Source organism: Paroedura picta, chromosome 2 (assembly GCF_049243985.1).
Source record: "Paroedura picta isolate Pp20150507F chromosome 2, Ppicta_v3.0, whole genome shotgun sequence".
Taxonomy (NCBI): Eukaryota; Metazoa; Chordata; class Lepidosauria; order Squamata; family Gekkonidae; genus Paroedura; species Paroedura picta.
In genome coordinates this window covers 94,336,864-94,362,953 of record NC_135370.1, presented here as the reverse complement: position 1 = coordinate 94,362,953, position 26,090 = coordinate 94,336,864, and the positions used below count along the sequence as shown (strand labels likewise).

At 42.3% G+C, this 26,090-nt stretch overlaps 1 protein-coding gene across 6 annotated transcripts; it reads right to left on the bottom strand.

Moving 5' to 3' along the window:
- Positions 1-515: 515 nt before the first annotated feature.
- On the bottom strand, positions 516-21,107 carry CYP2R1 (cytochrome P450 family 2 subfamily R member 1). Of its 6 annotated transcripts, none has more exons than XM_077321694.1 (6): positions 20,579-20,708; positions 17,641-17,782; positions 15,245-15,268; positions 6,538-7,170; positions 4,787-5,116; positions 516-3,731 (listed from the first exon to the last, which is right to left on the bottom strand). In XM_077321694.1, exons 4-6 carry the CDS (start codon positions 7,001-7,003, stop codon positions 3,553-3,555), a joined length of 975 nt encoding a protein of 324 aa, XP_077177809.1. In that variant the 5' UTR covers positions 7,004-7,170; positions 15,245-15,268; positions 17,641-17,782; positions 20,579-20,708; the 3' UTR covers positions 516-3,552. The 6 variants fall into 6 exon arrangements, with proteins under 6 accessions (XP_077177809.1, XP_077177807.1, XP_077177808.1 ...); XM_077321692.1 differs by lacking the exon at positions 15,245-15,268 and adding an exon at positions 8,071-10,009; XM_077321693.1 differs by lacking the exon at positions 15,245-15,268 and adding an exon at positions 8,071-8,245.
- Between the last annotated feature and the right edge of the window lie 4,983 nt (positions 21,108-26,090).

The window sequence follows — 26,090 nt, the reverse complement described above, 5'->3', positions numbered from 1 at the left end:
CGCCCATTGGCTGTTCACTTGATTGACGGCCAGGGGCAGGACAAAGCACAGAAAAAATCGCTTCCTTTCTAGCGATTTTTGCGAGACCGGGAACCTGTGGGAAACGAATGAAACGCTACTGGATTCCACTACAAAGGCAGGTATGCGTAACGCCGAGATTGCACTTTTAAAAATAGCATTTCCACTTTGTGGGACCAATTGGCAACATTGGTCCTTGTGCGGAAACACCCAAGGATTTTGCAAGGTCTACATGACTAGCAGGTGAGAATCTTATGCTGGTCCTAAACTCTCCCACCAATCAACGGTACACACCTTATTTGGCAGCTGAGAGCACTATGTCATTTAGATTTCATGAAATGTACAAATGTGATGAACATATAGTGATTGTCATTTTCACTAAATAATGACATTAATACTGTAAGCATTTTTGTATCTATATTAACAGGTGAATCTACTATTGACCTCTTATACATGGTGATATTTTATTTCTGTTTGGTCATAAAGTTTCCAGCAACTCAGATTCTCTTGAAATTTTATTCTTGAATTAGTTCAGAACAGCAAGCTTATTTAGAACTATCTACATCACTCTAGCAATATAAAGTTTAGGAAATATTATTTAAGGATACCTTTTACAGGATTTTTTAAAAATTGTGTAACAGTTGTTTTGAACTTGGACATTCATAACCTGATATGCTAATTACGGCATGTAGCTATACTACATATCTACTCTCAGTATGTTCATAACTTAGTCTCATATATTAATAGATATGCATATGATTTAAAATTATTATATACCACCTCAGAGCTGTAAAAGTTTGACTTATATAACAATGCAAAGTTACTGAAATATCATTATCAGTTTAAAAAACTCAAACAGGCATCTGGAAAATGTACAAGACCTTGGCAATTGCAATTTTAAAACAGCAATAGAAAAATAAATTTCTTGAAACACATATGATAAAATGACAGGATTTATGAGCATAAAATTTAACTTAATTTTAGGCAAAACCAATCTCAAGTAAATGGGAAATAAACTGTTTAACCCTTAAAAGTAAGCACCAGGACTTTGAATTATTCTCAGTAGCAAACCAGAAATGGTATGGTTTGTTCAAGGTCAGGGAGATAAATTCTTATGCAGATATTTTAACAGGCAACCTTGATTTAATGGAATTATACAGCCTTCAAAAGCAACCCAGTATAAGGCATAGACTTATCTAAGGGGGCCATTGCTGCTGCGGGGGAGGAACGCCGACAGGGACCTGGCTGGTTGGAGAGATTGCCCAGCCCTGGCATTCTCTGGGCAGGGTGTGTGTTGGCATGGCAACAGGGGGTGTGGCTGAACTGGGCGTCAGTTAAACGGATGGCCTGATATTCTTTGGCCTCTTTCCCCCCTTCAGGGCACCCAAAGACGCAAAACCCACCCTCCCTCCCTGTTTATGAATTGTTTGACTTTTTGTTAGAAGTTGGGTTATATTATTGATTAATTGTCAGAGCCTGCGGAAGTGGAGCATGGGAAGGATCAATTTTGGGGAGGCCAAGCTTGCGCGCTGTCCTCCCCTAGATTTGGGCTGTGTGGATGCAGAGCCTGATTGAAGGCTAGCATTTCCGGGGGGCAGGAGAACCCAACAGAGGCTGGTGCCCAGAGGGGTCACTCCATGGTGCCTCCCCCCCTGTTTCAGCCTGCCATTATGTCCGGGTTTTGGGGCTGGATAGCCAAGGCAACCCGTTGAGGGGCAGGCTGTGGTGGGCTTCCTTGTGGTAGGGTAACCACAAGATGGCATGATTCTCTTCCCATGCTTGCCACGCTCAATGTTGAATAAAGGCTGTGGCCAAATATTTTATGCCAAAATTATGGTTGTCAGTGTCCTCATTAGGTGGTCAATATCCCCCTGCAAGGCAATGACCATGATCAATGCAAACTTAGTAATGCAGCTGGCAAACTGACTTAATGGGTCAATGGACATTACAAGCTGTAAGTCTGCTTAGGACTGCACTCTAAAGGAACTGCACTGCATGTTTAGTTGCAGCAATGGATCAAGGTGTGAACTTGACGGTTTGAGAAAGTACAGTCCCATCCAATGCAGCTTGGTTAGTACAAGCACATCTGAGTCTTGTCTGGACTGAGTTCAGCTTATTGGTGCCTATGCAGATAATATTTAGCACCTCCAGATCACTTTTATAAAATGTCCGTTCACCTGATTTTGCTGAAAAGCAGATGCAGAACTACATCCTAGAAGGCCTGGAATGCAAGGCATGATCACGGACACAATCCAGGACATTATTAAAGAGTAGTGTCATGGGAGAATATATAAGTATTCAGATATAGCAAAGGTCTAAGCTGCTTCAAATGCTGTTATCTGCAACCTCAACCCAATTTGAAAGTTGATTCATGTGGTCAGCCATGTTGGTCTGAAACAACAGAACAAAGTTTGGGTCCACTGGCACTTTTAAGACCAATGAAGTTTAATTCTGGATATAAGATTTTTGTGTGCTTGCACACTTCTGAAGATACTTGCATGCACACAAAAGCTTATATACCCAGAATTAAACCTAATGGGAAAGTGGTACATTCAGTCTTGGTTAATTGTTTAAACTGGAAGGGGAAAGCAGCAATCAGCCTGATCACTGCTGAGGCATTCAGTTTCTGTCCAGGAAAATGAAGTACAAATAAGTCAAAAGCTGAGTAATTTTTTTTCAAGCTGAGCAAATGTTGATCAGTAGTACAAAGCAGCTGGAATTTTCCAGAGGTTTTGAACTTTCTAAAGATGTTTAGATTAAAGTGACCAGAAATCTGTGGTCACAAGGCGGGATGCGCCGCTGTTGCTGCGGCGGTGGCAGTGGCAGGCGGGCCCCCGTCCCCCCTCCCTGACCCTTAGAAGGACAGTGGCAGCAGCAGACCTGGCCGGGAAGCCCTGCCCCAGAACCCGAAGCCCAGGCACCTGCACGGGGGCGTCCTGAGCCTGGACTGCCTACTCAGCTGCCTGCTGTACGGCAAAAAAATGTTTTAAATTGTTTTTAATTAAATAAAAAATATATATGAGACCGCCGCGGGACAGGCGGGAAATGCCATGGGACACGGGGCAAATGGCCCCAAAGTGGGACAGTCCTGCCAAAGGCAGGACAGATGGTCACCTTAGTTTAGATAGTTGTTTACTACAACACATCATAATCACCACAGCTGAGAATGGTATGGAGCATCTTTTGGCCCACTTAAATCCTTCACCTTTTGGGAAAATTTGAATATTTTCCTGAAAGAAATTTGAATGTTATGGACTTGGCTACATATAACACCTCAACACGCTCCTGAACAACTGAAGCTCGTCTGCAATTTTTCAGCATATATACGAGCTGCTCAGATGGTAGAGATTATCACAGTGTGAATAAACAAACAACACTTCTGTTTTGAACTTGTTTTGTAAATAGTTTGTATTACCTCATTCATTTCATAGTGCCTAACTTTCAATGTACTTTATAAAAAACATTAATAAATAATATTAACAGGCTGTTTGTATCTATGCATACACGTCCTGAAGTACAGGATATATTTTATGTTCAGCATCGTCTCTCTGCACAGATAAGATATGGATGAGGTTGTAAAGTCATGCCTAATTTTGGCTTAAGGTCTGGAATCAAAGCACTAGGAAAGTGCAAATGGAATCGCTGAAGTAATGAAGTAAAAAATAAAAACATTTCCATTCTGGCCAGCTGTTCTCCTAAACAGTGTCTTTTCCCTAAAGAATAAAGAGAAAGAAAAATGGAAAACAATATTTAACTATGTGTGCCTCATCAAAAATTCTTGCATGATAGGGATGTAACTGTGACACATTTTTAAAACTAAGTACATTTCTGATAAACCACCAGTTGCCTACGATTTCTCTCAAGTTTATATAACATTCTATAATGGAAAACACTGTAATGAGAACAAAAAGAACTGCTTTTTAATTTTTTACATTATAAATAGAATACCTGCAGATGTTACCATTCTTAGCTGAGGTTAAGGATATATTCATTTGGAGTAATTTAGGGAGGAATTTAAGAAAAACTTTCCATATACAATATTGAGACATTAAGTAACAAAATTATTGGGATGATTAGAGCTTCCTTCTAGGTACACACTATGCTAACCTACACTTGTAGGTTTATATGTTTATAAATAAATATTTTTAAATAGGCAGGGGAAACATTGGGCAAGCAGTGAGAAGGACTGAGATTTTGTGGTGAGGGGGGAAGTTAGCTATCTCATAAGAATAGCCTCCTTTCTAGGGGTTTCAAGTGCTAGCAATCAGTATGAAAATGCCATCAGATTGGCATTTATACCACAGTGGTACTTGCAGCATGAACCCAGAAGTGACCTCACTGTGTTGGGGCAACACTCTGTAAGTCAGAGAGTACTGCCCCAATACAAGTGGCATCATCACTCTAGGTTTGTGTCAGAAGTGCCACTGCAGCATCTGTACACCACTGATTTTCCCCATTTTGGTCCTACAGCTGTATAAAGCATCTGTGGGATTTCGAGGGGTGCTAAGCAAGCCTCCCACTAAAGCAGGAGACCTGCCACCCCCTTCTCTTTCTAAGTTCACCATGCCTCTCTAGAGAAAGATACATAATAATGAGAACATTAAAACTATCGTACTTAGGGGTAATTTGTTAAATAATTACTATTACAAAAAAATTAAATACAGTAATTGATGTAAACAGGATATTTAGAATATTTGGTGTTAGATATATCATGGTGACCAGATGTTATTTGTTTGTTCTAGCATAATGGATATGTACACACGCTTACCTAATGAAAAAGGAACAAATGCTTCCCTCTTGACAAACTGTCCCGAACTGTCCAGAAACCTCTCAGGGCAAAAAACTTCTGGGTTACTCCAGTACTTTTCATCAACATGTACAGAATAGAGATTAGTAATTACTGTAGTTCCTTCGGGGATAGAATAACCATGCACAACTGTGTCCTTAGAAGTTGCATGGAAAATACCAAGTGGAACTATATTACAGAATCTTAAAATTTCATGGATGACTGCCTCTGTGTATGGCATTTTGAACTTTTCTTCTAGGCAAGGAGTTTTGTTTGGCCCCACGACTAAATCAATTTCTTTATGCACTTGCCCTGTTAGACAAAAAAGCTTTCAGTTTATTGAAAAAACATTATACAAAAGTATTGTAATATAATTGATTCTAAACAATTTAGATCTGAAATCTCAGTATACAATATCACCAAAACTGTTCCTAACATCTTGTTTTAATTTGTCTTCTACTTAGATATGTCACAAACATGTTACTATTTCTTGTACATTAGTATACTTTTGGCTGTACTTTGTATAACAGTTTTTTTCTCTCAATACACACTAATGTGTATTTATAGCTAGCAAATTAGAAGGCTATTTCACACATCAGGTAAATTGAGTTTCACCCCACAAAGTTTAAGGATGTGCTATATATTTTCATTTTGGAGGCATTACTGAACTCATTCTAGTTTCTCCTGCAGGAGACACACAAATGTCTACTCCTTTGGGATTAATCTAATCAATCCACAAAGAGATCTTTTAATACCAAGCCATGTGGGAGGTCAGGCCACCTCAATGCCATCTTTTGCATTGTTGTCAGCCCAAACTTTAGGTGTATATGCTCTCACCCCTGCAGTTGGAGAGAGCTGGGCACGTTAAACAGCCAATAGTGAATACAGCATATAAAATGAAAAACTAACACTTAAAATGGCATTTATGGCATACACAGTTCTTAGATCCTTTCCCCACTGAAGAATCTCATTCAGAGGATTACTGCACAACTGTTTCTTTTCTTCTCAGAAAAGGCAAAATAATAATGCTGTGACATTTCTCTTTGTATTACTGAATCAATAAGCCTTGAGCTAGATCAGATTATCTAATATGGTAACGGTCATAATATAATTCCACAGCAAAGTTTTGTGGGTTCACTTATTTCACCTATTATTCTTGTTTCTGCAGCCTTTGATTTTTTCCTTAAAATTGCACATCACAACATTTCACTGTTGTTGTTGTTAGGTGCAAAGTCATGTCCGACACATCGCCACCCCATGGACAATGATCCTCCAGGCCTTCCTGTCCTCTACCATTCCTCAGAGTCCATTTAACATTTCACTGATATCCCTCAAATATCAGGCAGCATTGTCAAACTTACTGAATTTACTTTTTGGATCAGTTCCTCAACTATATACATACATGACTTGCCTCCCCAGCCTACCTGTTTATTTCCAACTGTGGACACTGTACATAGTCTTGGCTGACTGTCAATACCCCCTGCTCCCCCACCCTGTTTTTGGACAAACACAATAACAAAACCTCTCAGTTTAAAAGTTTAAAAGAAATCTTAATATCTGAAAGAAAAGTCTATGAACAAAGAACTTAAACTGTAAAATACATGTGGCATCTCAGCATTAAATTATATTCAGAATATTACCACCATATCTGATATGTTTTAGAAAACATTGCTTGACAACCACATCCTTCATCAAACAGACAAAAATGTCATGGAGAATATATAAAATCTTACCTTGAATGTTAGGATAAAGAGCCATGAATAACACTGCCCATCTTAGAACATTGGTTGTAGTTTCTGTTCCAGCTATCATAATTTCTCCAACAGAGAAAATTAAATTTTCTGTTGAAAATGTGGATTCTGGGTCATTTTTATTTCTACTCATCTCATCTAAATATGCATCTATAAAATGTCGAGGTGACTGAGGCTTCCTGTTCTGTGAAGCTCGTTGAATAAGATGAAGAAGAAATTTATAGACTTCAGCTGCATTTTTAAAAAGCTGTTGGTGTTTTCCAAAAGGGAAAATACCAATCCATGGAAAAGCATTATACAAAAAAGCTGCAGCACTAGCAGCCAATTCAATGTTTTCACTAAATATTTCAATCATATGTTGAAATTCAGTATCTTCATATGGAAATCGTTCTCCAAAAATAATCAAATTGGTTATATTTGAAACTGCACTTGTTATCAAGTGTTTCATATCAAAAGGTTTGCCTTTATAGGTATCAATCGCCTCAAGAAAAATAATTGATTCTTCCGATATTTTGCATTCAAAGGATTTTTGACCATATCCAAAGACCCTAAAGCTGGTAACAGCTAATTTGCGATGCTCTGTCCAACCTCTGCCATATCTTGAGTTTAATAAACCTGAAACAAACAAACATCAACATGCTTAATTAAGAATTTCATTTAGTTTTCCTTTATAATATTTCTATTTTTGCTGCTATATTTATTTGCAAAGACAAGTACCTGAATGTATCAGAAAAATCACAGTAAAATTAAATTAGATTTAGATATAATGCCTTTAGAATTATATATAAGGATAATAGTGATACTACACCTCAACATTTATTCAAACTGAATTAAGAAAACAATCATGTGACACTTCAAAAATACCATGTAGATAAATCTGTTATTTGTAGGACAGTCTTTCAGTGGCTCAGATCCTTATGAGAACAAAGTACTTATTCTTGTTTACTGTTGTCACAACCAGAGTCATAAACAGCAAACCCTCACCCAGATAAAAGGAGAGCCTAAAAATTACTACAAAAGTTATCATATAGCTTAACATCTGCCAGAAATTTACCACAGAGGTTTATCTCTGAATAGCCAAGATGATTTAGCTTCTGAAGAGATGAAGCCTTGATTAACTAATGGAGAGATCAATTCAGCTGTTACATCTGAAAATTTGGGGCAGGGAAGAACAATGCGATCCACAGAATTGTGTTGTTGCCACAATTGCAGAGTCTATCTGAAAATGGAGTTTCATTGAATCTTCCTACCATTACCAATGAAGATAGGGCATTCAGGTGCACCAGCAAGAATGCCCTTCTATATTTTGGAAGAGTTAGCTTAGATGAGATAGTCTGGCATTTTTTTGGAGGGAAAATGCCTACTGAGAAAAACACACTCTATGAGCTCTAATTAACATACTCTCATAATCAGTCCCTCAGATGTCTTCTAATGAATTAGATCAATTCTTATTTACTCAGTGATTTGGTCACATCATGAGCAATGCCTAAACTTGATAACAACCATTATTCTTACCTGTGTGATGTCCTTTTCCACAGAGGTATAAGAAGACAACTTTGAGTATTATCCATTCTTCACTTCAAAGAGGCAAGTACTATTTTCCCCTCCTGTGTCTTGTAGAGGATGTGACACAGAGCTCCAGTTCAAGGCTTCCAGTGCCAGGTTACTGTAAACACCCTCTAAAAATATACTGTAAAAGCCAAACTGCAAGATAACTTGAACTAAACCATAGAAAGGGTGTTAATAACACAAAAGGAAGGAGCGTGAAAAAACAAACTTATAGTAATAACACTATCAGGAACAAACGTATATAGAAAGATGAGCAACTTCTGGGGGGGGGGGGAACGAAGATATCTTTCTAAATCTCTAGGGAGAAGGGCTTCTCACAGGTAAGACTAATTGTAGATCTCCCCCAGAGACAGAAGACATCATTGGGATCTCCCTAAGCAGTATTTCCTGTGGGTGGGTAGTTGTTCGGATTTTAATAATGTTGCAGGACTGACCTGCCAAAGGCTGCATCCATGGAGCTGAAAACATCTATCTTGCAATGTCAATTAAAAGTTGACACTGACAATCACGTTGTTGCCTTAAAAATCTGCTCCACAGAAACCTGGTTGCACAGGGCAGCTGTTGTTGCCAAACTTCTAATTAAATGAGCTACAATCCCTTCAGGAACTTGTATTTCTGATGATTTATAAGTCTGAATGATGCATCCTTTGAGACATCTACTAATTGATGACCATGACAGCTTTGCACCCTTATTCAGAAGTGCAACAGAGATGAAGATGTGTTCTGTCCTCCTGAAGTCAGCAGTCCTGAGGAGAAAAACCTTCATGGCCCTGTGAACATCGAGAGTATGCCAAACCTTCTCTAGATGATGCTTAGGGTTCAAACATTAAGTAGGTAAATCTATTTCCTGACTCCTGTAAAAGGTGAAGATCTTTGGGATGAAGGTTGGATCCATTCTCAAAGTGACCTGATGAAAAATGAAGAATTTTGGATTAGCTGAAAGAACCCCCAACTCTGAGACTCTCCTAGCAGATGTCATTGCCACCAATAACAGTGTCTTGACCCTCAAGAATTTTAAGTTGACGTCTGTGATTAATTTGTCAATGAATCAAGGAGCCTCCATATCGGAAACTGATGCTGCACTGGGGGACATAGCAAAGAAGTGCCCTTTAAGAACTGGACAACATGCGGGTGTCTGGACACATGACATTTTTGTATCCTGGGAATGACTGTGAAAATTGCTGCCACTTGCCTCCTCAAGGTTGCAGCCTTGAGACGTTGGTCCAGTCCATCTTGTAGGAAGGCTAGTACCCCCCCCCTACTCCAGGCGAAGTAGGTGAAATGCTCTTGTGCCTGCACCACCTCCTGAATACTTTCCAATTATACTCATAAATGCTATTAGTTTATTTCCTCCCAGCTAACAGGAGGGTGTTGGTAGCCCTGAGGCTATATTCTCTCATTAAGCTGCCATGCTCAGTCTCCAAGCGGCTAGATGAAACCATGTTGGATCCAGATGCCAAATGGGTCTTGACATGACATGCCTGGTCTTATCAGAAGATGGAGTGGATCCTCTATGGCTAACTGGAGAAGCATGGGGAACCAAGGCCTCCTGGGCAGTGTAGTGCCACTAGAACCACTTCTGCCTTCAGGAGCCTTATCCTCCTCAGGAGCCTGGACAAAACAGGGATCAAGGAAAAGACATACAATAGGCCTTCTAATCATGGTGAGAGAAGTGCATATGTCACCTTTGCTTCCTCCTGAAGGTACTGGGAGAAGAACCATGGAACTTGGTGGTTCTGTTCGGATGTGAAGAGGTCCACAAATAGGGTGCCGAAGGTCTTGATAATCAGCTATAAGTCTTCCTAGTGTAGCACCCACTCTCCTTCTGATATCCTCTGTCTGCTGAGCCAATCCACATGGCGATTCTCTATGCCCTTGATATGGTCTGCATGCAATGAACAATGAAACTCTGCCCAATTAAGAACTTTCAGGGCTTCTCAGTGGAGAGCTAGAGAGTGAGATGGTGGTTTATATAAGCTCTGGCAGAAATATTGTCTGTCCTGACCAGTATTGCCTTCCCTTTCAGGTCCTTGTGTAACTGTGTCAGGACTAGAAAGATAGATCTCATCTCCAAAAGATTTATAGGAAGCTGGCTTTCTCTGTAGGACCACGTCCCCTATGCCAGTAAACCGTGAGTTGTGGCCCCCCATCCCAATAAGCTGACGTTGGTGAACAACTAATCTTCCAGTAGAAGAAGAAATTATTTTCCAGCCTTGAGGCTGGACATCCTTGTCCACCATAGGCTCATCTTGAACTTTGCAGAGACCTCCAGGGGCTTGTCCTCTCTGTTTATGATACGGCCAGAAGCATCAGCGAGAAGGTCTTTTGCTTGAGCACCTGAGGCGCCATTTCTCGTCTTCTGGGCCTTCTTGCCTGTGGTGAAGAGCATCCTGCTCCTAATGTTGATTAAGACCCCTAGGTGTTCAATCTATTAAGAGGGACTCAAGGTGCTCTTCTAGTAATTGATGAAGAAGCCAAAGGTTTGTAGGACTGTCACTGTTGGTGTCTGCTATGGCTTGCGAAAGGCTTGGTGACCTGATTAACAAGTAATCCAAAAAAGGGTGGACATTAATCTGTTGGTTTCTGAGAAAGACCACCAGGTTGACCAGAATTAAAAAAAACAAAGCTGTGGAGCTGAACAGATGCCAAATGGAAGGGCCCTGAACTGAAAGTGTTGATGTTCTCCACAGAACTGTCAGTATTTATGATGGATTTGTTGCATGGGGATGTGTAGATAGGCCTCCTGCAGATCCAAGAAAGAAAGGAACTCTCCCTCCTGAATAGTTTCTGTAATTGATTTTAGCATTTCCATGCAGAACTTCTTTGGCTGGATTGATTTGTTGAGACATTTGAGGTCCAAGACTGCATGCCATTTCCCATTCATTTTTGGCATGGTGAAGAATATAGAATAGACCCTTCCCATGTTCGCTGGCTGCCACCTCTTTTATTGCTTGGATCTGTAGGAAATTATCTATAGCTAGCATGGTTCTTTGCTTTTTGCCTGGTTGTTTGCTGAAAGGTGACCTTATGAACTTGTCTGGTGGAGGGTATTTGAACTCTAGGGTACCGACTTTTATTGCCCACTAGACTGAGATGTTGTCTGTCTCCTGAAACTGAAATAGTCTGCCCCCATTGGTGGAGTGTCGCAGTCAATCTTTTGACTGCTTGTTGTCCTGATCTTGTTTGACTGAGTGATTTTGCCTGGCGAATTTTCAGGAAAAACTTCCCCTCCAGTTGGACTGCCAGGACAGGGACCAGGTTGACCTATGGTCTGGTTGGTTCTGGGAGAATCCACCTGCTCAAAAGGAATAATTTGAAAAGGGTAGTTTCCTACTTTTTTGTCCTTTCAGTCCACTAAGACATCTAAGTGTCTAAGGCAGGGGTCCTCAAACTATGGCCTGGGGGCCACATATGGCCCGCCAAGGACATTTATCCAGGCCGGGTGTTTTTGCTGCCGCTGCCTGTCCTGCTTTGCAGTGGATGACTTTTGCAGCATGCACGGCATCAGGGTGAGCCAGACCCATCAGGGTGAGCCAGGAGCCTATATAAGGCACCATGTGTGCGGGTCCCAGACCTCTTGCCTAGGACGCCATGGAGAGCAACTTGCTCTCTGTGGTGGCAGAGGGCAGGTAGGAGGCCATTCCCCCCCCCCCCCCGGACCTGGCTGTTGGTAGGGATTGATGGCCCACGGGGGGGGGGGGGGGGGCTGGAGCCGGAGGCTCCTCAGAGCAGAGCAGCAGCCTCAGAGATGGTGGGGCTCACAGGGCTTGGGCCCCACTCCTCCCTCTTTCAGGCAGTGCCCGTGTGTTGCACCCAGCCACGTTAGCGCCGGCAGAATGCACGTGCGACGATGTTGCTAGCCCACAGTGCAGAGCTCTTTAAGAGATGTGGGCTCATGGCAGTGGGTAGTAGGTGAGTGTTGGTGCAGCCCAGCCAGGGCCAGCCACCAGGAGAGTGGCTGGCTTGGCTCCGCAGAGCTGAGACTCACGGTTTCTCCCCCCACCCCACCCGACAGGCTCAATTGACATAAAGGGTTAAGTGCAGAAGTGGGCCTGCTGCCCTCCCCTTTTCTTTCATCTGTGCAGAGACGGGGGAAGGGATTTAAGGCTGAGGTGGTCCTCTCAGGGGAAGAGCAGAGTATTGCCCTTTCAGCCAGTCAGCTTACGGGGTTTTTGTCACCCCACCCTAATTCATACAACAGGCTATCAAGCACAATGGGTGCTGGTTCAGGAGCACGGAAGAACTCAGGACAGGCAGGCTTGGCAGCCAGGAGAGGGTGAGTTGGGAAGTGGCTCTTCTTGGGCAGCAGTTGGGAGGGCAGCTGGCTTGGATCCATGAAAATTAGGCTCATGGAAATCTCCCCCCCCCCCCGCTTCTGGGGACATTGAGGGGCTGCTCCATAGGGGTGACTGTAGAGGTGGGCTGGATTCCCCCCCCCCCCACTTTGTAGCCGCAAGGGAAGGGGGATTGGAAGTTTGGCACAACTGCTAAGAGCAGGATCCAGCAGCCACTGGGCACCCCCTCCCTTTTTATTTTTATTTTTATTTCTGTTTTTCTTTCTTCTTTTTTTTGCTGGATCCTTTTGGGCAATTGTTGGATGCAGGGGAGCTGGACTCCCCCAACCCCCCAGGTTCTCAAGAGCCTGGACATTCAATATGGGGAGCAGGAAGAAACATTTTGGGAGGGCAGCTGCATGAGCTTTTGCAGGCATGCTTTCCAAGGGCTCCTCTTGAGCCAGGATTTTGGGGTGATCAGGTGGCCCGACAGCTACATGGTGAGCTGGGGATCCCTCCCTACTCTTCTACACCTGCAGCCGGCTGGGTCACCTTTGCTTTCCATAGCACTGCAAGCTGTTCCTCTGCAGCACCATCGGGGCTCTCTCAGCCTCACCTATCTGACAGGGTGGTTGCTGTGGGGAGAGGAAAGGGAAGGCAATTGGAAGTTGCTTTGAGACCCCTTCTGCAACAGCTTTTTGCATTCAGGGCAGTTTGCAAGTCCATGACAGGACTAATCATTGCAGGCAGATCTCCCAAATTTAGCTCACTGCCTGACAGCGTAGCAGCCAGTGCATTGGGGGGTGGAGGAGCTCACATTTTGTCAGAGTGGGCAAGTTGAGGAGGTCTTGTCATTAGCTGGCACTGGGATAGTAGACACATAGCTCCTCTGGAGCACAGAGTTGGAATTTGTTCATAGTTTCTTTTTAAACTATACTCCGGCCCTCCAATGGTCTGAGGGACAATGAACTGGCCCCCTGTTTTAAAAGTTTGAGGATCCCTGGTCTAAGGCATCACCAAAGAGTCTTTCTCCTTGAAATGGATAAGCTGTAACCAGTGCTTTCGTAATAATGTCTGCCTGCCAAGCGCAGAGCTACAGAACCCTGCAAGCTGCCAAAGCAAAAATTAGGGCATTAAAAATGGCCATGTCCAAAGTGGCATCTGCCACAAAAGTCACCACCTGTAGCATCCTATTTGCCTCTTCTGCCAATCTCTTATCCTTGTCCCCCAATAACTGAATAATTTTTCGGGCCCACACAATGTTAGTTCTAGAAATGATAGAAGCAGTAGAGGAGGCATGTACATAAGTCATGGGACTTATGTAAAGCATAGTCTGCCTGCCTCCAGAGTGTCTTTTCCCAAACCTTCCTCATCGTCAGATAGAAGTCCAAGAGCCTGTAGAGCTACCAAAGTAGTATCAACAATGGGAACCGGCAAAAACCTTTTGGCATAGTATGGTAAAGTGTAAAGTTTTTTGGCATAGGAGGGGAACTGTTTGTTTGTCATAGACTTTGCCTACTTCTTCCTAAATTGATGCTCAAAATAATCTGGAAGGGGAGGTATTTTTGAGGATGAGTCCTCTGGAGGAAAGAACTCTCAATTTCCCTTTGGGCATTTTGCTTTGCTGGTGTGCCTGCCGACCCTGGGAGTTGAATGTTGCCCTCAACAACTGGATCTGTCACATCCTCCTCTGATAGAAATTTATTGACTCTTCTTGTCATGTTTGAGGGCTCTCGTCTAGCTTTAATATTAACAAGGGAGTCCAAGTCACTGCACGTTACTGCTGACTCACTCACCCAGAAGATGAGTCTGAGATTAAAATTTCCCCCTAGAAGTACCAAACAGAAGGTAAAGGTAGGAGGAGGATGGATAGAGGATGGAGAATGTAAGTTTTAAGAAAAAAAATCATAAAGGTTTAAGGTGAAAAAATATAGTTAGAAAATCAGAAAAGTCTCCCTGGCAGAAGCAGGAAAGAACTAGAGCTCTGTGGCATGCCCTCTACAGGACACAGGAGAGAAAAAACAGTGTTTTCCCGCTCTGGGGAAGAATTTATGATTCCATAATCTGTCACAGTTAATAGTATACTGGTCTAACTTGACTAGTCCAAGGAGGTTTTATTTGGGATTGTACTTTAGGATCCTGAACTTCAGCCTGAAAGCTCTGCCCCAGGCCTTTGGTTCAAATGAAAATTCCCCAACTTTGGCTTTAAGAGCTATTCCAGACACACACTGAGGGACTCCCAAAATATTATATAGGATAATGATTTATCAATGTTGTCTGTTACTACTCTGATCCAAACTCCAGCGACATGTAACATCTGTTTGGGGACTTTATAATTAACTATTTTAACTGCTGCAATATTGGCCACCAGAGGAGTTATAAAGTCTTGAGATGGCCTTCCCAGTACTCATAGAAAATCTTACAACAGAGTTTTAGTGAATCTTCCAAGACAGGTTTGCAACAAAAATAAATCCTTGATATTTAACATTTTCTACTTAGTCCATGTATTGACCTGCTACTGACTACTTGTGCTTCTTTATCCCTTGGTTTTTACTGACAAGGTTCAACTTAGCAACATTAATAACTAAGCCCTCATTGGAACAATACTCCCAAAAGAACCTATATGCTTGCATAAGCCAATCGCATATTTTGATAGAGGAGTGGCATCATCTAAATATAAAAGACAGGGTAATTTATCATGAGCCAGGCAAGATGAGTGAAATTAACCTCTAGCAATAAGAGAACTTGAATAAATTAAATAACAATGCAGGAAAGATACATCCTTGCTTGACTCCTCTACTCAGTGGTATAGCCCTAGTCAGTTCACCAGATGGGCCACATCTCACCTGGGCAGTAGGCTGATCATATAACTGTTGGATCAGAAAAAGGAGACAATGATCAATAGATGATTTATTCAATTTGTCTCATAATCTTTGTCTATACACAGAGTCAAAAGCTGCTCTATAAAGGCAACAGCTAACATGCCGTTTTTGAGCTGGTAAAATTGTCTACAATAAATTGAAAAGTACGGAAATGGTCAACTGCACTAACTCCTCTATGGAATCCGGCTTCCTCTCACCCCCATATGGCTTCATCCTCAATTCAGCAAAGTAAGTTCTTATAGAGCAGAGAAGCATATTGTTTGTCCACTACTGATAACAAACTTATGGCCTGATAATTATTTGGGTCTGCTGGATCACCTTTTTAATGAATAGGGATTATTACTGCATATTGCTAAGAGATGGGAATAATTTCTGTTTCAATTATTCAAGTAAATATTAATGCCAAAATCTCCGGCCACTTGTCAGCATTGGCTTTAAGCAACTCTGGAGGTATCAGGTCAGCTCCTGGTGCCATGTAAGATTTCATTTGAAAGAATAAAAATTTAATATCAAATGCTATAATAGGGGACCATTTCTCAAGCTTTAGAGTAAGGAATACTTTTGTCCGGGCCCGCCTGATCTCCCGGATGGGAGCCCAGACGTGTTGTTCCCCGGGAGCACCCACCCAACCCCAGCAGCATAGAGGCCAGCTCCCATACTCTCCTCAACGGCCGAAGGACGAACAACAAAGCCTCGAACACCTGCAGCTCCTGCAGCCAGTATGAGAGAAGCCTGCCAGGCCAGTCTGGAGTGCATAGGAGGGACAGATGGCGTGCTCGGCAGTCGCAGGAGCCTATGGGACCGCCCTTGTGAGCGGAGCACCGGCTGCACTTCCGCAAAGTTCGGGAAGGGCTCATGAGAAGCCGTACGGGAGCCAATGGCAGAATGCACAGAGAGCAGCTGCCGTGGGGACGCTGAGAGGCGGGACAGATGGAAATGCTGGGGTGGAGGCTGGGGAGAGGGAAAGGATAAAAGGGGAAGGAAAAGATGCGGAAGGGGGAGAGAAAGATCAAAGGTGGAGGGAGAGACACTAATGGGAAGAGGGGGAAACGAGTGTGAAAGAATAAAAGGAGTTGCACTTTGGAGAAGAGTAAGTGTGCTTGTTTAGGAATGGTATAAGGTTTAGGAACGGTGAACGGACAGCTCGGGAAGGAGCCCTGAGACGCTATGGCGGAACCGGAGGCAGCAAGTGAGTCCAGCTCAGATAGCTCGAGCCCCGAGTGGGACGCACCATCCCCCCCCCTCACCAATTTGGCAGCCAATAACCAGTCCTTTAGGCGGCGGAGACACTGCGACCCAGAAGGGGGGTGGGCTACCCAGGATGCTCAAGCACCGACCCCCCCACAACTTTCAGCAGATGATATTGCAAATAAGGCCTTGAAATATGCCTCCACACAATTAGCAGAGAAATAACAAGGGAGCAAAGATCTAATATTTAGTTTATTTGCAATTATATCCCAAAATATTTTTAGGTTTTTTTTTGTTTGGCAGCCCAAATTAAACATTGCCACAAGGTAACTAAAGCAGCTTTTTGGTTTTTAAGAAACATTTTAAATTCATGTTTCAACAACAATATCCATTTCAGTATATCTTTGTCTTTGCTTAATTTGAATTACCAATTATGTATGTAGTGAATTGACTACAATCATTATAAAACCAATTATCCTGCCTGCTTAGGCCATGCAGATCGTTGACCAGAGGTAAATGGTGTACATCTTGAAGCAGCCCAGTGCTGGAGGAACAGGTAAGCTGCAAGTTGCTATGCAGTGCTGATGACAATTGTGAATGTGGCTTTTCAGAGCTGCACATTTGAGTACCATTGTTTTAGGAAGAGCAAAGGATTTGAGAAGCCCTTTGTCAAATGCCAAGTTGCAGGGACATCTGAACCCAGACACTTTGACAAACTGGATATTATTTCCCATTAACTAGGATTTTGAAATATGTTAAAGCCATTTTCCCAGCCATCTGCATTCAGACCTCATGGACAACTGGGGCTTGATTTCCAAACAACAAGGCTTACATTCAAACACTGCAAGTGAAGAGTGAGGGTGAATGTAAGCACAGCAACCAAGGACATTTGTGGCAGTCATGAACGCACAGGTTTACTGTGGCATGTGAACACAGCTAGTCTTCTCAACTCTCCTCATCAATATGGAGAAACAGCTTCATCTCTGATTTATTACCTCTGCATTCTGCAATAGTAGTTTGGAAGGTCAAGTTAGGAAGCACAGATAATGGGAGGGGGGAGTTATTTCAAAGTTAGTCCCTTAACAGAGAGATTTAGAGGCAGATATTTAACAGCAAAGGTCTAATGCAATAATAACCCAGTATAAAATCACATCTGTGAAAACTGCACTTACCTCCCATTTTTGTTAGCTTCTTGAACAAAGGGAGAGGTGGTCTGTCTGCAAAAATGTCACTTTGCTGAACAAGGCATTCTTTTACTGCATCATAGCCATTCAGGACAATAGCTGATATACCTCCAAGATCCAGACTAAAGATCTTTAAAAAGAATGAATTATAGTATGTCAGTTACAAGAATAAAGCTGAATACACACACACATACACACACATGCACACACTCTGAATTTTACTGTTTCTTCTTCAGCTCATGAGTATGCCCATTGTGACACAACACATTGCACAGTGTTTACAAGTTTCTTGGATTGAGAATTATAACCGACTCTAGAAGCCACCATTATTAACCACAACACCAAGCTGGTATATATAATATTGCTTTTTGTACTGCTGTACTGTATTTATCCTAAATAAAATGTAAACCACATGAAATCATGGATGTAAAAAGATTATTATCTGGTAATAACATTTGTATTCATTCACAAATATAATGCTATGTTAATACACAATCCTATATTCTCAGAGTGGGTCATGACAAAAGCAGCCATTTTGGGACTATGACAATGGAAGACAGTATTTAGTTTGCTTCGCTTCTCCCCCTCTTGATTGTCTAACTTTCTTCCTGTTTCTAAGCAGACTTTCTCCAGTGTCTTCAGCAATTGTCACCCCAACATCTGGGAACAACTATCCTTGTGGAAGAAAGTAAAGTCCTGCCACTTGACATTAGAAAGATAATGGCTCAAGCAGCCTAGGAATGTCTTCTTTCTTAACCTTCCTTGGACCCTTCTCACCTTTTGCAGCTATATTTTGAACTTGGATCTCTTCTGTAAGGGCAGCCTTGTCCCAGTTAGTAGTGATGATGCTTGCTGAAGACATCAGAGGCAGACCCTTCTAAAATTAGACCTGAATAAAGGAAGAGGAAAACCTGTGCCACCGCTGCCTGGGTTCTAAACAGACTACCGAGGTGCTGCAGCTTGTCTTGGATCTGGCAAGAGTGATAAGACAGGAGGCATGTCTCCCTCACCGCTGCTGCCACTGCATGGCTCCAAGAGGACCTTGGAGCCCATGCAAACCTAGAAAGAGACATATGCCTCCTAACTCCATGGAGAGGGGTGGGACAATCACTTGGTACAATGGAACAGGTTGAACTGGCCCTGTAGGGAGCTACATCTTATACTAAAGTGGTTGACTCTCATAAGAAAAGTCTCTAAATACTCAGAAGCTAACTAGGTGTGCTGAAGATGTGATTCTATAAATAAACCAAAATATAAGGTCCAGAAGACACTGAAAGCAGTTGCGAGTCATATCAAGGAACAGAGCAGAAGGTTGGTTTACTGACCCTAATATCTCACAGAATCCTAGGAGGATAATTGGGGAATGGGAGGGTTTCCAAATGGTTCCTACTTCCTGTAATTTTTTCACAAGCCCCCAGCTCTTCATACTATAGTCTCTTTCAGCTCTCTGTATTTTCTTACAATATACAATGTCCATATAGGAAATTGTGTAATCAGCAACATGCTTCTGCAACTTGAAGGAAATTATTCACGGAAGATGCAAGAAATCTAGTAATTCGAAATAAACTTCTTCTCTGTTGTGTGAAGATCTCCCTTTCTTTACTGGGCAGAAAATAAAAATTGCTATAAAGCAGACCGCAACCATGATCATCTACAACTTCATCAATCAAAGTAGAATACAATACAAAATACAGAGTACCTTTACTAGCATAATGAAAGATAAAACAGTAGAACAAGAATAATATGATAAAATAATATATACAATCCTTCAATAATGTATAAAGAAGTAGATGCTAAATTATGTGGTAGGAATATTGTGATGTGTGGTTTTCAATGTGGTACACAGAAATTTGTCATTTAGCTGATATAAATGATTTGCCCTCAGTATAGTGGATAATACCTTGGCCACTTTTTGGATGATCTCTGGATCCCTTTCATCTAAAATTCTATGTATTATTTGATTCTCATCTACACTAGTAAATTTCAGGGTTTTTTCCCCAGTATCTGGAATCTAATAGGGTTGTTCTGAGAATTAAAAGGAAGAGAAGATAATGACGTAAACAACTTTGGATCCCCTTGAGGGGAAGGGAGTGTACATAAAGAAAATTGTTTTTTTTAATTATTTCAGGGACCTCTTAAACATTTATTGTTTCAATGACTTACTACAATTATTACACAATCATATTTGCCATGCTGACAACTTTTAAGAATTTGACAGATGGAATGTGTCCCATAAGTATCCAGGACAGCTCTAACTAGCTGCAGCCCCCTAGTGTTCATTTTCCAATCTAGACTGCCTAGGCTGAGGAATACACACTCACTTGGTTCAGAGATCAAAAAAGGTCAGTGCTAACCCAACACCTTAGATAAAGCCTCCCCTCCCCTATTTCCCAGATTGCTGAGGTACTCCAGAAAGGGAGATCTTCACACTGTGAGAGGGAAGCTGGAATCTTACTGATTACAAGCTTGCATTGTATTGTATCGACTGTAGGTAGCTACTATGTATTTTAAGAATTATATACCCAAACAGCAAGGCTCATGCAGAAACAGCGAAAACAACCCACATTCATGCTCGAAATAGTAATCGGTTTCAATCCTAAAACGATTTAATGGGAAATCCTAGTCACTTCAGAGGAAGTACATTCTTAACTAGGGCTGCCTAGGGTGGCATCCTGACCGCTTGTTTGCTGAGAAACGTTGGGAAATACAACAAAAATACGATGCGGTTTATGTCCCAGTTTGCCCTGACATCAACACTACGAGCAGCTGAACCATTTCCGTTTTACAAACATTAGGCAGAGAGACAGAGAATCTTGCCAGAAACCACTAAGGAAGCCGTCGGACAGGGGAACTTGAACCGAGAGAAGTCAAACGGCCGGAAACATCCCGCTCCGAGGCTTGAGCGGTTCCCACCACCACTAGTCACGAAGCCCTGGCCGTTGTCAAGCCGCCCCAGGGCTCAGCGTCCCGAAGCAGCAAAGCTTGAGCGTGGATCCCGCAAGGACGGGGCCGCCTGCCTTTTTCGCTGCTGGGCGGCGCTAGCTGTTTCTCGCCCCCGGCGCTGAAATACCTGCCCGTGGACCTCGCTCTGTCTCTTCATGTAAACATGAGGCTGCTCCGACGCCAAGGAATGGATGTTCCCGATGAGCGGCAGCCTCGCTGGGCCAGGAGGGAAACCCGGCGGCCGCCTCTGCTTCAGCAGCTGCCTCACCACCAGCAACAGCAACAACAGCAATAGGAAAGCGACGGCGCCTGCCCCTAGGGCCGGCGCTGTTCCCGCTCCCGCCTGGCTTCGGAGCCACATTCCTGGCGCCCCTTGAGCGCCCGCTCCCGGCACCACCTCTGCCCTCGCCTTTGCTCCGCCACATCACCCAGCACCTCCTGATAGGGCACCGGCAGGCCTCGTCATTTGGCGACGGGGAGGATTGGTCAAGCGTGCTCGCGGTCCGCCACTTTCCCCCGCCTCCTCCTCTGGCGCCGCAGTTCCAATTTATTAATGGTGGTTCTGGGGAAACTCGCCTCGGGAACTTGTCTCGCGCGGGACAGTCCATCCTAGCGTCGTGAAATGCTTGCAGTTGGCCCCACCCCGAGTCAAACTTATCGACTTGCTCAATAAACAACATCGCGAGTCGTTGACACTTGCATAACATCTCAGTAGGGTGGAGGAGACTAACTTGGAAACAAATACAGATCCCAAAGTGAGATGGTCCTTTGAAAACCTGAGACCTTTCTTGAGTGTAGAAGTCTAGAAAATTCCCTATATATTTTAAAAAATAGTGCATTTCAAGTTTTCTGATGTCCCTAACAGTTTCAGCTGCACAATAAAGCTTATGCAAAAGTTTTAAATTAAACTTTTAAATGCAACAAAAATATTAATAAACTTCTAAAATGTGGACAGAGTTCCTGATTTTAGAATATTTCTTATTATGAACCTTGATATTCCTTCCTGTTGTGAACTTGTGAAATTGTAAACCGTGTCCAAGGTAATGTAATATGTCAGTGGAGTTAGTTAAGCAACTGATGCTGCAGCCGTGTGTGAATCACGTGTACGAACACTTATTTGAATCACCTCCTGAACTGGGACAGGTGGATCACATAGTTGCTTCCTCTAATGCAGAGTTTAGCCCATGCATAGGGGAACATCAATGTAGAGGACACAAGAAACAGCATTTTCGTCATAATGTATTTGGGTATCAGTTCTGGGCAATCATAGAGCCTCTTGTGGAGCAGAGTGGTAAGGCAGCAGAAATGTTGTCTGAAAGAGATATCACACAAAAAAAAAAAGAAAAAAGAAAAATATTAAACAGACTAAAATATACTAACTTTTAAGCTGTTCTTCAGCAGTTTCCTAAAGTTGTATCAAACTCTAGTTCAATTCCAGGAATGCCACTTTGGTAGAGAATGTCTTTCAAACATAGTTTTGTTCCTATAAGAGCAATGGTCAGAAGGCAGGAGATCAGACCCTTTCTGGATCATGTCTGCATCATCCTGCGGGAGAGGGGGCAACAGTGAATTTGTTTTAATACAAGGTACAAAGATCCCCATTTAAGCTCACTGTTAACAGTGCTGGTCTAAAAAATTAATGGAAGACTGCCCTCAGAGGGTACAGGAAGTTAGCAAAACAAGACGCCATGAGGAAAAGAATATATGCCTTAGAGAAAGATAATAAAACATGGTGGGAAGACATGAAGAGTGGTCCTTCATGTGCATAACCTGTGCTGGGCAATATAAGTAGCTGGCTGGAGTCTTTGTTTAGATGTGTTTGCTGTGTGGGCCAATTGTGTTAATGTCTTAGCTTGTGTAGTGGTTAAGAGGCTACTAATCTGGCTAGCCAGTTTTGATTCCGCACTCCCCCACATGCAGCCAGCTGGGTGACCTTGGGCTCACCACGGCACTGATAAAGCTGTTCTGACCGAGCAGTAACATCAGGGCTCTCTCAGCCTCACCTACCTCACAAAGTCGCTTTGAGACTCTTTCTGATACAGAAAAGTGGCAGATAAGAACCAACTCTTCTTCTTGTTTTATAAATGCATATATTTAAATGAACATCTTTTTCTGGAAAGACTAACCTGTCATCTTTGAAGTGAGCCAATGGTTATCATGTCAGAAAGGCAGAACAGACCGATGTAAGGCGTGTATTTGAAAACCGGATAAGCACAAGCAATTGAACTGTACAAAAGAAATGTTCATAGTGCCTATTGGGAAAAGTGCCCCCCTTTTATGCCCCACATGGAATGTTTACATGCAATAGCTCTAGCAACTTTTTCTGGGTGGCACTATGATTCCCTGAGATGACCAAGTACTGTTCATAGTTGAAGTACTGCTCTCAATTTGATGACAAAGCTCATCACTCCAAGGAACACTGTCACCAAGATATTGGGCATGGAGTTTACTTATCTTGGCCATCACAAAGTGAAAAGGCTCAAGAGTGGTAAGATTAACCTTTTGCAGCATCTTACTAAGTTCAGCCAGATGACCTACAGCCACAAGCGATGCAACACGATACTGTGGGGCTATCCATTTCCATTAGGGCATACATGTAGACTTAATCTTTGTATTTTTCCACAACAGAATCTTTGTGTTTTTCTTTGTAACAGAAGACAAAACCCTCAATGCTTCTAATCACTGCACACAAGACAAAGTGTCAAGAGGTCTTTGGCTTCATTCAAGGGCTTGAAAGCCACTGTTTTGCATGAAAGGGCTTCAGCACCTTCATGGATCTCTGCCTGCCTTACAGAAGACCTGCTGAATATGGTACACACAGTTCCGATAAATGTTTCTGAAACTCCTATTGAGAATATATGCTTGCAGGCATCCTCTTTCTCCAACTCTTCTCTGTGGGCCCACAGTGCAGCTCCAGAAGATGGGGAATGTCAGGATAAAGGTGTGCAGTCACAGATTGTGCTTTCCTAACATAACAGAAGTTCCATCAGATGTAAACATGGCTGTTTATTTCCATGTCTTGGCCATTATCACTGTAAAAGTTTTTAACAGCTTCTGTGATACAAGCACTGCCACATGTAGCCAAGGCCATAATCCCAGCAGATTTAGGTTTATAAACTTGACTGTGGGGAGGCTGATATTTACCATATATAATCAACATTTTTCTGATAGATCTCTGCTCTCTTTACAAGTATGTGATACATGTCACTGTTTTGCTATCATTTCAGGTACAGGATTGCAGAGTGTAATAATGCTGGCTGGAGGAGGGGCCCCAGTTGTCTCTGAAACCCAGCCTCAACCAAAGACCCGGCAGAAGAGCTCCTAGCAGCTTCATTTTGTACCAGCTGTTATTTCCAGGTCAAAGACAAGGGTAGGCACACGAAGAGCAAGTTGCAGAAATCTAATCTGGAGGTGACCGCTGCATGGATCACTGTGGCCAGACAGTCCGATGGCAGGTAGGGTGCTAGTAGAGTAGTAGAGGGTGCTACCAGAGCCCTCTTGCAAGTGTTTGGCCCCTGGATGGCTCCAATAGATGTCACCAAGCAGAAGGGCCTTTTAAATTGTGGTCCCTTATGCTGTGGAATGCCCTAAATTAATTTAATTTCTATAGGTCATGCAAGACCAAATTGTTTGGGACAGCATTTGGAAGGCAACCTCCAATATTTGGGCTAGTTTTATTAGTGATATAGCTACATAGTTTAATATTTTAGCGTTAATATTTTATATTTGTTTTTGTGTTGTTTTTACCTTATTTGTTTTATGGTTGTAAATTGCTGCATGACCCCTTGAGAGTGCGGTTAATAAAAAATCTAATAAAAAGCACAAATCTACAAATGAAAAAGAAACGGTCCTATCTAACTGGCAAAGCTGTTTTTAAAAGCAATATTACATTTTAAAAACATGCTAATTTTTCATTCAATGTAAGAGAAACTGTTTAATAATGTATCTTACCAAATGAGATTACAGCTAGATTTTATCTGGAAGATTAAATAACTCACATTGATACTATCAGAAATATTTATCTTAATTAAAAATTCTTGACAGTCATTGGCAGAACTCCTGAATAGTAGATGCCAAAACACTAGTGTCATATTTTCTTTCTTTTAATTGCCTTTCTACTTTTGGAATGTGTGGAAACAGAGTCTGGATGCAAGATTTATAAGCCTAAGGGTTTCTTTGCTGACAGCTTTTTCATGAGATCATTAGCTTTTAGCACGCAATTGCTTTGAATTGTTTTTAATATAAATGGAAGAAAACAATTTCCAGGGAGCATTCAAGTGGTTTTCAGTGTATGAATAGAGTAAGAATAGCATGGACTTACACATTTCACATAGCTAAATGCTGTTTTCCAAAGATCTTTAGCATAAACATGGAGAAGAAAAAGGCATAAAATGAGGGACTGGGTAAAAGAAAGGACAGGCGCGGGCTCCAACAAGTACATGTACTTGTTGCTTATTTTAGATTGCATAATACTAATACTTTTTAGGATGGTATTTTGTACTATGGCCCAAGTCTTGCCATGGTAGCAAACTGCCCTGAGGCTCAGGGAAGGGTGGTATATAAATACAATAATAAATAATCTAATGAACATGTCAAGCATTCTTGTTTAAGTTAACACTGCAATGTGGAGGGCAAAAGCACTCGGGAGCCATTCAGCCACTACACTATCATATCCCAGAACATAAATTGAGTATATGCTGGTGCAGCACCCCAGTGCCACTACATCAGGGCTGGCTGCCAGCATGGTAATACTGTGACCCCTTGCCAAAGCACCACTGGTACAACTCCCTGTGCCAGCAGAGGGAGGAGAAAACCCTAAGGTGTGGTTGGAGTTAGTTGGTTCCCCAAAGTGCTCCAGCCTGGGAATGACCCTTAGACCCAGTGGAAAGTTACACCAGCAAAACACATGGCTTAGCCTATAGGAACCCATAGAGTAAAAGAAAGTATTCCCCCAGGAGCCACCATATGCATACCCTCGGCTTATATGCAGGTCGGCTTATATCTGAGGATATAGGTAGTTTTCTGCTCTCCCAAGAAAGTCCCTTCCAGATTCCTAGGGTAGCCATAAATGCCTTGAACTACTTGAACTCTGAGTGGCACTGCTCTGGGGTTTACTTGAAACCTCATTGAGAGAGCCAGTAAGACATGTTTTGGTGTATTGAATGGTTTTCAAGATGGATACTAGCTATCAGGTCTTCTACATGGCCCATCTCCAAAATAATTTCTAATAAAAGTGCTACTTCTTTGTGTTGCCAAAAAAGTACTACTTCTCCTTCTTGCTGACTTTTTAAGTGCTATATTAGCCTAAAGCATGAGCCCAGAATCCTATGTGACCAGCCAACTGCTCTTGAATACTTACTTCAGTTTAGCCCACCTTGGCCCTTTACTAGATTATGATTCCAACCCCCCCCCCCCAAAAAAAAAACAACGTTCTTTCTATCTCCATCAAATGCCAAGTTGCTAGTTTAATTTTTCTATACAGATTATGGTTGCTA

What these genes read in the sequence shown, in the direction of transcription:
- CYP2R1 (XM_077321689.1), bottom strand. Translation starts at nt 20,956, where the DNA reads ATGTGGCTCCGAAGCCAGGCGGGAGCGGGAACAGCGCCGGCCCTAGGG. An exon ending in AGAGCGAGGTCCACGGGCAG is followed by an intron (nt 17,783 to 20,722) that starts GTATTTCAGCGC and finishes TTCTTTTTAAAG; the next exon opens with ATCTTTAGTCTGGATCTTGG. An exon ending in TCTTTATCCTAACATTCAAG is followed by an intron (nt 5,117 to 6,537) that starts GTAAGATTTTAT and finishes TTTGTCTAACAG; the next exon opens with GGCAAGTGCATAAAGAAATT.